General features: G+C 36.9%; 1 protein-coding gene across 1 annotated transcript in view; it reads left to right on the forward strand.

Moving 5' to 3' along the window:
* Positions 1-315: 315 nt before the first annotated feature.
* LUZP2 (leucine zipper protein 2) overlaps positions 316-13,048 on the forward strand; it is a 477,893-nt gene continuing 465,160 nt past the window's right edge. Inside the window, exon 1 of the mRNA XM_070735253.1 lies at positions 316-436. Within this exon, the coding sequence (XP_070591354.1) occupies positions 375-436 (62 nt within the window). The 5' untranslated portion in view covers positions 316-374. The remainder of the gene's footprint in view (positions 437-13,048) is intronic.

Here is a 13,048-nt window from a genome sequence, read left to right on the forward strand (position 1 = left end):
GATGAGCCCTTAGCACGAAGCAGCATCTGCTGTTGCCCCTGAAAGTGCTAGTAATAACAAATCCTTCAGGACATCAATAAGAGTCCCTGTGTTGAATAATCACAGACTATCGGGCATGAGACGCAGCAGCAGTAGCAGTAGCAGCTCCGTTGCCTGTGACATCACTCCCGAAGCTCAAGCCCCACTAGGCTGCCTTCATTAGTCAGTGTGTCGTTCTGCCTGCTTTTTCAGATCTACTGACTATCACACGCGGGAGCAGCTTCTTTGCAGAGGAAGGACTTTAGAAATCGGAGAGCTGGTGGGAAAGACAAGGGGGATCGAGAGTGGAAGAGTGCCGAGCAGCTTTAGAGAACGAAACATCCACGCTTTGCAAAATGAAATTCATATTGACTCCGTATTTGCTCTTCCTTTTGCCTGTTCTGGTTCTCAGCACTAGGTGAGTACCCAGCTGCTTCTGACTTGGAACGGGGGTTTGAGAAGCGGTTAAGGTGATTATTTTATAAAAAAACCCACAGGCTTTTTGTTACAGCTTTTTCCTGCTTTTGGAAGTTCAGACAGCATCTTCTGTTTTGCAGATACTAGCGTATTTTTTATGTTCCGTTTTCTCCCTTTCACAATGCTTCTCTCTGTCTCTCTCATACATACACTGCGAGAGAAAGGGAAGAGAAACAGTGCTTAAGAGACTTTGATTCTGGGTCATTCGCTAGTTAGTCAAGTCCATTCATCTTCTTAGTCGATAAGAAAGAAAACTCCAAGCTCTGCAGTGACCCAGTGCATTTGTGATTAAGCAAAACAGTTTCTTATGTCAATAAGTGTTCATCCAGCACTAGTAATTTTTCATGTGATCCAACGCACCCCCCCCCCCCCCGCCCTCCAAACCCTACACTAGAAGAATAGGGAATGTACTTGGCTTTGTTATACATTGTATTTGATTTCAAAACAAAACCTTAAAGCATGGACCGGTTTTATTTCACTGGCAGTTTTGCAACAGAAAAAAAAGCCTTGTTGGTGCTCTGTTCTATTCGTGAAGAGCATAAGGGTGAGATGACATTGGGATGCTATCAGGATTATCTAAAAGTTCCATTAATACTGGAAAAGCATGCAGGATACCTTTTTAGCAATGAAAGCTGGTAAAATGTAGGATTTGCAGTTGAGGATGTGCATGTGACCTTTATTATGGAGTTATATGTATACACATACAAACACTGTCCTGCAAGTCAAATTTGATATAGAGTCACACAGATAGAAAGTTAATGCTATATGAAAGTTAGGATCTGAACAAATCATTTCTTCAGCAGCCTTACTATCAACGTGTGCTTTTTCAATTTTCTGAAACCTATAAATGATAGTGACAGTCTTTTGCTTTGTTGCTTATTAAGTACTTGGTAAACTTCTAAGTCTCTGAGAAATGCAATAAACAGTCTGCACAAAGCTATGCCTATCCTGGGAGCAGTGCTTGTAGGCTTTTCTGCAGAGTTATGTTTTCTAGCAAAATTTCTTTACAGTGGATTTGGAAAAGCTTTTTCTATTTAGAGTTTTAAGTGTTTAGTCACTGAAGCAAAATTACTTGCTAAACTCTTGGATTTTTAAAGATAATCCAACTATAGAAGGACTCCTGTCAAATACAAGTGAAACCAAGAAGAAAAAAACCCTGAAGTTACCACAAATAACCAGATAATAAAACATAGTAGGACTAATTACTCAACTGTTTATATTTTTGGGGGAAAAACAAACCCTTGTATATTCTCTCCTGCTTAATCAGTCATGAACCACTATAATAATTATGTGCCTTGACAGACTGTATAGATCTCTTTGGAACTTTGTACTTTGAATTGCCCATTAGATGATTCACTTTGGTTTAGGAAGTAATTTTGGAAATATTCTCTTATGAATCTCTGTATCAATCTGTATGAGTAATCTAGAGTAGTTTTAAATTTTAGGTATCTCTCCAAATGATACCAGAGTTAAATTCAAGTGGAGAATAGAAATTGTACAGCAAATCATCAAATGAATGGACTTTTGAATGAAGTTCTTTTTAGCCTTTCTAATTTATCTCCTTTTTGTACTGTGTAGAGAACGAACATAATAGTTTGCCTTTCCCAAGAATTTTTTTAGAAGAAAACTTGAGGAAACTTGGTAGAAAGACAGTTGATGAAAAGATCAGCTTTAATTTAAGATCTTCTCTAGTAAACTTTGAAAGGCTATCACAAAAAAAATAAAGATATTCCTCACCTATACAATACATAAAAGCTGCAAAATTATAAAAAATCTTTTCCCTTTTCTTTGAGAGGGTTTTTAAAAAAATAGAATTACAACACCTACCCACCCCAGGAAAAATAGATTTTCATAGATACTGCAGGTCAAGCTTCTTCTGACAACTTTCAGAAATAAAGTTACTTCACATTAATTCATCAGAAACTGCACACAGATTCAGTCTTTAAAAATGACTTCTTGGAACTTCTTTAGCTTTTTGACGAATGCCAATTAACGGGTTTTAAATGGAACATTTGGCATTGGAAACTAACAGAAAGTGGTGTTTTAAAGAAATAGATTGCATTCCAGTAGCAATAAAAATATAAAAGATTTGAGATAATGCAATCAATTTTTTTGTTGAATCTTTCTTCCATTAAACAGGTCCAATAAATCACATATTAGGACCCAGTAGCAATAATCTGCGTATTTTAGGAGATTTCTCTCTTTAGGAAGACAAAAGTTTGTTGTAAGGTGTGTTTGGAGGTATGTATTTAAACAATAAAAAATCTTGTTTATTGCTTCATTGCAATGACATTGCAATTAGAAAATGTGGACTGTGGGACTGTAGTCTTTGATTAGACTTTTACCTTGACAAAATTACTGAAATCGGTGACATTTCTCCTATAATTTCTAGAAGAATGTCATTTAGTTTTCAACATCTCCAACTGTTCCTTTCTAACATATGGTTAATGTTCAGGCAATTGCCATACAGAGAAGATTTTGAAGAACAGTTGCTATACTAAAGATGGGACTCTGCTATCCTGCTGTGTGAAAATGCTTAGCTAAGGCATAGTTGCCTTGTAAGCAGGGGGGGAAATATAAGAAGCATTTTTCTGTCAACTTACCATGTAAAAATTTGCAAAAATAAATCTCTGTAAGTAGCCTCTTAGTTTAGTTAGTTGTTGAAACGAAACAAAGTATGGAAGCTGCATTTCCTTTCTAGCTTGACTTTAGCAGTAGGGGCACTGATGGAGGGATTGACTTTTCTTAGATGGGGCACTTTGGGTATTTCTACAACACTCCGTGGCCTGCACTGGCTGCCGATTAGTTTCCGGTCACAATTCAAAGTGTTGGTAATGACCTTTAAAGCCCTACATGGCATTGGACCAGAATACCTCCGTAATCGCCTTCTACCGCACGAATCCCAGCGGCCGATAAGGTCCCACAGAGTTGGCCTTTTCCGGGTCCCGTCGACCAAACAATGTTGTTTGGTGGACCCCACGCCTTCTCTGTGGTGGCCCTGGCCCTCTGGAATCAACTCCCCCCCCCGGAGATTAGAACTGCCCCCACCCTCCTTGTCTTTCGCAAATTACTCAAGAACCAGCTATATCACCAGGCATGGGGGAACTGAGACACCTCCCCCAGGCTTTTATATTTTATGTTTGGTATGTATTATTATTATTGTATAGTTGGCCTAGGGGAGAAGATTTTAATTAAAAAAAAACACCTTCAAACCTTTTCTGGATTAAACTGTCTGTTCCTAACTCCATTTATTTTCTGAATGGTGTGCATGCATAAGATTTCAAGTCTTCGGAGAGGGGCGGCAAACAAATCTAATAAATTATTATTATTATTATTATTATTATTATTATTATATTGGTTTTTATATAAATGGGTTTTATTGGAGTTAGTTTTTTAGAGTTTATATTCGACTTCTTTTTTATTGCTGTATCTTTTTGTATTGTTATTATGTTGTAAGCAGCCATGAATCTTTCAGGATTGGGCGGCATAGAAGTCAAACAAACAAACAAATAAATAAATTTCTGATTATTCTATTTCTGACTCCATTTCAGGCTAGTCATATTACATAGTGATTTTACTGATAGCCATGAGTTAATACATACATAACATTACATACAAAAATGAAAAAAAATCCCTTCTGTTAATATACAGCAAATGAATTAATACATAGAAGAAGCAATACAAAGTATTACGCTCTAATCCCCTGACTACTTATAGCAAGCTATATCAGCTAATATACTTCCATTAAAGATGCTTCAAAAGGCAACAGTGCATCAAGAATGGAAAGGTAGTGGTTGAACTTTAAGACAGAGCTAGTTGATATATATATGTCCTTCAGATCTACTCTTAAATCTTCAAAGGTAATAAGTTAGTATCTTGAACTGTATTTACCAGCATATTTCAATAGTACTAACTGAATTTTCAACCTGGTTTTAAGAATTGTTACATGCAATTTATATTGCAGTAATTCAACTCAACTGCTTTAAATTAAAACAAAAAGTTACAGCTAAATTTGTTCATTCAATTAAAAGTATTCAGCTGACTCATCAACAAACTTTTAAATACCTATATATCTTCATAGAAAAGTTGAGTACAGGAATGCCCCAGATTATAAACCTGATTTTTTTTAATGGGATGAAACACTATCCTTAATGAATTGAAATTCAACTACTTGTTTTTAGTTTCTTTAGCTTTATCTAGCTCATCATCCATATAGAACAGAGGTCTTCGAACGTGGCAACTTTAAGACTTGTCACAATAAACATACCTTTAAAATCACCTTTCAAATTTCCCAATGATTTCTAAAGCACTTGAAAAGCATGGGCAATATAATATATTCCTAGCTACAGCTTAAATCAAATAATTAACTTCAGAAACAGGTAATAGAAATATATTTTTACGGAAGATAGCATGGAAGTGAGTAAGGTAGGTAGAGTCACTTTTACCTACAGAAATGGAAAATGAACTAGCCATTATAGTCCCTAAATTATATAGAATTGGACCTGATCATTAAGTACATGAGTGAGAAACAGTTAGAAAATCCCAGAATAATAGCCTAATCTGGGAAGTTGAACAAAATATTTTTGAAAAAGACCGGATCTCTTTTTATTTCAGAGAAATTCTAGAAATCAATAGTAGTTAAGCTTGTCATTGATAATGGAGTGAACTTTGATAATGAATTTCCTTATTTCTATCTCAAGCCATCCTTATCCATAAATCAAAACATGTCCCACTAAACTAATTAAGGATACATATCGACTGTGAATACCCTTCATAGAAATTGTTCCAAGATATATTGCCTAGAATATTGGGGAGAGGGTAATCATGAGTTTTCTTATGGATGGCCAAATAAATAGTAAAAATTTCTGTATTTGTCTTATGGAAGTGCAGCAAGATGGAGTTAGTGAAACAGATCATCTTGATAAGGTCTATGATAGACTATAATGATTCTCACCTTGAACTTTGATTACTAGTGAATACTTCTAATGATATTCTTCTCACTATGTTCCTGTAATAGATATAAAATCAAATATGATAGCGCTGAAGATTTTCTATTATTAATGAATCCTATATTAGCTAGCAGCATGAGTATCAAGTTTTATAGGACTGAAATGAGAATATATAGCCACACAAGCACAATTGAAGATCACAGTAAGAGGAAACAGCAGTCCATAAATCACTTAAGTCTTAGTATTTTAATTGCATCTGCCCTGTTAGATTAGTTTATTGGGGTGGGTGGGTATAGTTTGGAAATAATGGAATGCAGTTATTGCTGTTCTATTGAAATAAGAACCAATAAGAACCATTTTTTTCAGTTCATTTATATTTTTCTTATGTTCAAGATTGTTCAATTTAGTATATCAAACCTTTTGGGGGGAAATTCCTTAGGGATTTGTAGCCTTAAAAAATATAAATTGACACGAAATTCAGAAAGGATGGGGGGAGGGGCTTTTTGATCAAAATAGAAATATAAGTCTCAATTTTTCCAGTTCAATTTTCATATCATTATGTTCATAAATGTTCAAACTAGTTTTCCAGTTGAAAAAGTTTTCAAAAAGACCAAATTCAAGTACCTAAAAAAAATCATTTTGGTCCGGGTCTATATGACCCGAACAGACTTTTTTTTTGCCCAGAAAAATTTTTTTCCCCCCACCCCCACAAATATTTTTTTGATGATAAGCATTGTTAAATTGAGTAAATGAATGCCTAAGATTTTAAAGAATATTTTGGATTTGGAGCATAAAAAAATAAAAAGTGAAAATGGTTGCAAGCATCTGAGGGGGGGGGAGGCCTTATTTCTGATGTTAAAAAACCAGTAAGAATCATTTTTTTTCAGTTCCTTTATATTTTTCTTATATTCAGAAATGTTCAAGCTACCAATCCCACACCAACTTCAGTAAAATAGAATGCATTTTGCAAGCAAAACTATCCATAAATTGAAAAAGCTTTCACAAAAATGGGGGGGAGGCACATTTATGTGCAAAATAAACCAATAATGATTAATTTTTTCATTTCAATTTTCATATCATTGTGTGCAGAAATGTTCAGACTACTTTCCAAGTGAAAAAAGTTTTCAAATTGACCAAACATAAGCACTTCAAATGAAGAGTTTTCGGTCCGGGTCGTATGTGACCCGAACAGAAGATTTGTAACTTTTTTTGCCCAGCAAAAACTAAGCCCCCCACCCCCAAAAAAAATTCTCATAGAGAGAACCCCTGAAATGATGAAAAGTCATGAAATTTCAAGTTTCAGATATGCAGGGAAAATGTTTTACAGGGGACTCAAACTTGGTTTCGGGTCACATAGGACCCGAACAGAACAGCAGGGTTTTTAATGGACATAGTAGCATTTTTGTTTCTATTAAATATTAATAGATACTGGAAATTTGTCACTACTATTAAAGCACTATGTAACGAATCAAAGTGTTCCTTTTACAAATCCAATGCTACTTTAATTTCTGAAAGGGATAATATAATAATATGTGGGAAAGACTTGGGAGACCGGTCAAAGAGATACTGCCTAGAGCAGTGATGGCTAATCTTTTTCTCATCAGGTGCTGAAAGTGCATGCCCAAATGATAGCGTATGTGTGCATGTGCTTGCACCCATAATGCAATGCATGTGTGATACCTCCCATATCCCGCCCACCTATCCATGCATGCATTTTGGATCTAGCAGGCCTCTCTGCAGCCTCGTGTGACCAAAAATGAGCTGCATGGTGATGGTGGTTTCCCCATGTTTTTCGGATATCTACCATGCATTCACGTGGTAGGGCAGGGTGCATGCAGGAGATGAATTCATCTCCTGCATGCTCCCTGCCCTACCACGTGAATGCATGGTAGATATCCGAAAACCATCTGGCCAGTGGGTGACATGCATACATGGAGCTGAACTGGGCGATGACTCGTGTGCGCACAGAGAGGGTTCTATGTGCCACCTGTGACTGCTTGCCATAGGTTCGCCATCACAGGCCTAGAGAATGGTTGTTGTGGTCTGCAGCTGGTAGCAGGTTCAGACAGTGAAGAGGTTCTGATTTGCCAGTGGCTAATGCAGATGGTACCAGATTCGGAAAGTGAGGAAGCTGGAGTGTACTCGGTGCCAGAGGCAGAGATTCAGCCAGGTCCTTCAGAACCTCCAGAGGCTGCCCCAAGTGAAGACAAAGAAGAAGAGGAATCTGTTCTCAATGCACGTGCACACAGAACTGGAGGCACAAAAGGCAGGAATGGCTCTTGAGTAGGAGGACTACTCTAGAGTAAGGCTGGGGCAGCTAAGTTCATTGCAAGTCTTGGTCATTGAAATTCAAGGGACTGATGTGCCTGGTCCCATTTGAACTTATCAGAGTAGCCTGCAAATTTCTCCTGGGCATTTTGCCAAACAGCCAGGTTCCCGTGCTGTTATCTTGAAGAGGCTTTGACCTGTCTGAACTATTCCTGGCTGTTAAAGAGTTTAATTGCTCTGAAAAGACTGCTTTATAATTTGTTGCACTTTAGAATGACTGCTAAACAAGCTAATTAGTAGTTGTTATTATTAAACAAGGTTTGTACAACGTTGTGTTGGGGTTTGCTATCAGGTCAGAAGAATGGTCAGATAAGTGATGACATAGCCCACAGCTGCATAGTGGACAGAACAAGAGGCTCAGAAGGGACCCTCCCTGATTTCTCGATCTGTAAAAGTGATGGCAGAATTGTATTTTCAGACATGCAAGAATCTTAATGTAACTTTACAATAAACTAGAAATTATCTGATCATGTTCCCTGTCTGGTCTACCTGATAAAACTGACAGATTAAAATCCAGTAGAAGTTATTTCTGCATGCTGTCTCTTGCCCTCTGCAGATCTTCACATGATTTCTCAAGGTTTGGAGTGCAGCTTTAGAATGGTATATATAGTACAGTATATTGTATAAGAAGCAACAAAAGCAAAAATTGACATGATGAAAGTTTCATTCTACACATTTTGTTAGCAGGAATGATTTGTAAATGAACTTTTGCTCAAAGAACTTCTATTCTGGTCATAATATAATATATATAAATTATAGAAGACTATTGGGCTCTGCTGAAAATTTTCCATTTTTATTATTTGATCAAAATGTATTAGTTGCAGGACTGGGGCTTCTCATTCTCATACTACCAACATTTTGCCTTTAATTTAACCCTGTTTCCCTTGACTATTGCTTCTTTTTTCCTTTGTAAGACATAAAAAAACCCCAAACAATAATATATACAACCAGATTTCTTAACACATTACTTATCAAATATTCTGACATATTCTGAACATCTATAATCTTCCATGGGAAAAACTATTTAACATCTACTCAATAATATAATAGTTAAAAGTACTGGACTATTATTCGGTGTCTAGCAAAATTATGACTAAATAGTTCTAGAAAAATAATCTACTATATCTATAGATTGATGGAACTTTCCATCTCTCTCATATATCAATGTTTTTGCAAGTGGTACAAACATACCATGCATAATACAGATTTTGGGGGGCACTATCATGATAATTAGTTTTGGCTTCCCTCCAAAAGAATTTTTTTTCCTGATAATACATATCCAGGGAAGATGGTGAAGAATCTCTTAAGATACATTACAATTCCTGTCTTTAACTCTGTATATCATATTGATCCAACTTGGTCTCATGTTTAGTTATTGACGTAAGCAAATTCTATAACTGCACTTGAACATCTGTAGATGAGTCAGGCTGAATTATAAATATAGAAAGGAAACATAATTGGTATGGCACTGTGTAAAATTTAATAAACTGATGTAAATATAAGACAGGATCAAGCTCTGTGTATCATTTCCAATGGAATTTAAGAATAGAATTTTGGATTAATGATGAGATGAAAGATAGCATCCAGTTATTTATGGAGAGTTTGGATGTATATTCATTTTTATTCATGTATCATTAACCATTGTCCAAAAGGTCTAGGGCCTTTGCTAGATGATGACGTCTTACTTTAAAACAAGGGCTTTCATAATTTTGTTAACTTAAGCAGTCTAATCCTTCTGACATTCCAGGAAGTGTGCAGTGCAACATCCAGCAATGCTCTGAGAAATATCATTTCTCAGATAATGATCCTGTAATGTTGTATACTGTGATTCATTTAGACTTCTAGTGAATTCTTGCTGGTGGGAGAGAAGGAGAGAGAAGATAGTTGTTTGGATGAACTGCTCACAATAACTTTCATTTAATATATGCAGCTGTTCAGCCCACAGTTTGGATATATTATGAAAAATATTGATCTGTCATTTTCACAGCTTTGTGATCTTGCTTAGCTCCTTTTTTCAAAATCAATCAAGCTCATCTAGATGTTTATTTGCCTATTGCAGCAAACAGTCTATATAAGCAGACTAATCAAATTGGTATCTTTCATATGAACTATATATATTTATTATCTGCACTTGTCTATCTGCTCTTTCTCTATCTTTCATATTTATTTTTCTATCTATCTATCTGTCTGTCTGTCTGTCTGTCTTTCTTTCCTTCCGTCCGTCCGTCCGTCCATCCATCCATCCATCCATCCATCCATCCATCCATCCATCCATGGTCATGTTTTTCAATTTAAAAAGCTAACTTGCTTCTCAAAAGCCAACACAGTTCTAGGCTACATAAACAGAGGGATATTATTACTGTATAATGCCTTGGTAATGCCACACTTGGAATACAGCATCCAGTTTTGGTTGCTACGATGGAAATAATATGCTAAGACTCTAGAAAGTGAGCAGAGAAGAGCAACAAAGATGATTAGGGGACTGAAGGCTAAAACATATAAAGAATGGTTGCTTGAATTGGGTATGTCTAGTTTAATAAAGATTAGGAGTAATTGTTGTGGCCTGCCAGCAACCAATGGAGTTGACAGCAGATTCAGACAGTGAGGATTTTGGGAAGGAACATCCTGGAGTCTGGGGAAGCCCTGGACATGGGCTCTGCATTGGAGGCAGAGAGGGGGCCAAAGCCACCTGGCAGTTTTCAGCTGCTTCCGGAGTCAGACATCAGTGAAACAGTAGGAACAGTTGGAGCCTGTTCCCAGTATGTAAATGTACAGAGCTGCCAGAAGACAAGAACAACTAAGAAAGCAGGGTCGACCTGGGAGTAAAGCCACACCTTGGAGATAATTGGCCCCTCCCATAGGACATAAAAGAGGAGTGTGGGCTTTTGCAGGAAACAGTTTGGTGATTTCAAGAGTGGAAAGTTCTATTTGTGACTTTAAATAGACTCTGTGCCAAGTTTTGACTTTGGAAACTAGTTCTCTGGCAGCATTCCAAGTGAGACAAGGTTTGTGTTGAGAAATATTCCTCTGAAAAACTGTTTGCCCAGCCTTGCGGTCTGTGAATGAAAAGAATTCACAGTTGTGTAAAAAAGAGGTTTTTCCGGGACTAAGACTCTGCTTCATGCTTTCTAAGGAAACCTAGATCAGAACATGATAGCAGTGTTCCAATATTTCAGGTGCTGCTACAAAGAAGAGGGAGTTAAGATATTATCCAAAGTAGCTGAGAGCAGGACAAGAAGTAATCGGTGGAAGTTGTGAATGCTCCAACACTTAAGAAGAGATTGGATAGCCATTTGTCTAAAATGGTATAGGATTTCCTGCCTAAGCAGGTGGTTGGACAAAAGACCTTCAAGTCCTTTCCAGTTTTCTATTCTATTCTATTCCATTCCATTCCATTCCATTCCATTCCACTTCATTCCCCATTCCACTCCATTTTCATTTTCCATTTTCTATTTTATTCTTTGATGCTTTGCAGAACACAGACACTAGCAATAAATTTGCACGACTAGTTTTAAAAAGCAAGCTCTTAAAAACACAATGCTAAGCATTGCTAAGCATTGTCTTTAAAGCTGAGTAAATGGGTCTTCTCTGTGGATACCAATTTTTTGCTTGGCAACAGGAAGAAACAAGGATACTGTGCCATTATTTATTAAGGGACACTTTTGTTGCTTTGCTTTTCCTTGCATAGCAAATACTTACATCTCTAGAGTTAAAGAAAAGAAAAGAAAAAGAAGCAGAGCCAAATCATGACTTTTAATTCATGACATAAAATCCCAAGGAAAAAAAAATCAATGATGGTGTTTGTAATAATATGCTTAAATGGTTGTTATATTAGGTTAATAGTGAGGAGGAAAAGAAAGGAAGAAAGAAAAGAAGAAAAGAAAAAAGAAAAAATTTAAAGAGGAGAATATGGTCATGTATTGCACTATGCATTATTATACTTTTTAATTCAGTTTACAGGAACAAATTTAGATTATATTAACAGAGTTGGAAGATAGTAGAACCCACCACCATCACCACCACCCCCAAAAAGCAGGAGATCCTACATCAGTGATGATTAATCTTTTTGGCACTAAGTGCCAAAACTGGAGTATGAATATACATCTACATGCACATGCATGCCAGAGAGCCAGAAGCTGGAAGAGAGCACATGTATGCTGGACTAGCTGTCCGGCATGATGCACATGACGGAACCCTGAAGAGCAGCTAGTGATGATGAATATGTCAACAGAGATGGTTCTGCATGCCACCTCTGGCACATGTGCCATAGTTTCTCCATCACAGCCCTACACCATTTCTGATAAATGGCAGTCCAATCTCTTCTTGAAAACTTCCAGTGATGAAACTCCCACAACTTCTGAAGGCAAGCTGTTCCATTGGTTGATTTTTCTCACTGTGAGAAAATTTCTCCTTATTTCTAGGTTTGATCAGTTTCCATCAATTATTCTTTGTCTAGCCTTCAGGTACCTTGGAAAATAGCTTGACCCTTTTCTCTCTGTGGCAGCCCTTCAGGTATTGAAACACTGCAATCACGTCTCCTCTGGTCCTTTTCTTCACTAGACTAGCCATGCCCAGTTCCTGTAACCATTCTTCTTTTATTTTAGTCTCCAAACCACATTAGACTTTCAAATAAATTTTTTTTAAAAAATTGGGTGTGTTTGTTCTGTTTAGTGCTATGGTACAGAATAACAGATTAATGTCAAAGAATCTCTATTGATCTTAAAGATGGCCATTTTGACTGCTGTTTTGAAGACACTTCTATCAAATTAAAATGGAACTGATGAAACTCAACGTTTACAAAACTCAACCTTTGAAATAAAAATATTAACATTGTTTTAAAAATCCATTAAATATTTAATTGCTTTTAATATTGTATCAATTCACTCTTAGACAACTTATTAAATTACCGTATATACTTGAGTATAAGTCGATATTTTCAGCACAAAAAATGTGCTGAAAAAATCCAACCTCGACTTATACTAGAGCCACTGATTTTCACTGACCTGAAAACTGTCCCAAAACTCCACAGTTCCGATGTGAAAGGCAGGGAGGAAAGAAACCTCATGGCTGGCAACAGGAGGGTTTTTTTTCTTTCTGCTCTTGCTACTCCTCAGCTGCCTGATTGGCAGCAGGCTGAACTAATCACAGCTCCTTCTCTACACAGAAAGGAGGCACCGAGAGAGCTATCTGATTGCCAGCAGGCTGTACCAATCACAGCTCCTCCTCTACAGGAAGCACTGGGGGAAGGGGCGGGAGGGTTGAAGAGACTTTCAGAA

Source organism: Erythrolamprus reginae, chromosome 1 (genome assembly GCF_031021105.1).
Source record: "Erythrolamprus reginae isolate rEryReg1 chromosome 1, rEryReg1.hap1, whole genome shotgun sequence".
Classification (NCBI taxonomy): domain Eukaryota; kingdom Metazoa; phylum Chordata; class Lepidosauria; order Squamata; family Dipsadidae; genus Erythrolamprus; species Erythrolamprus reginae.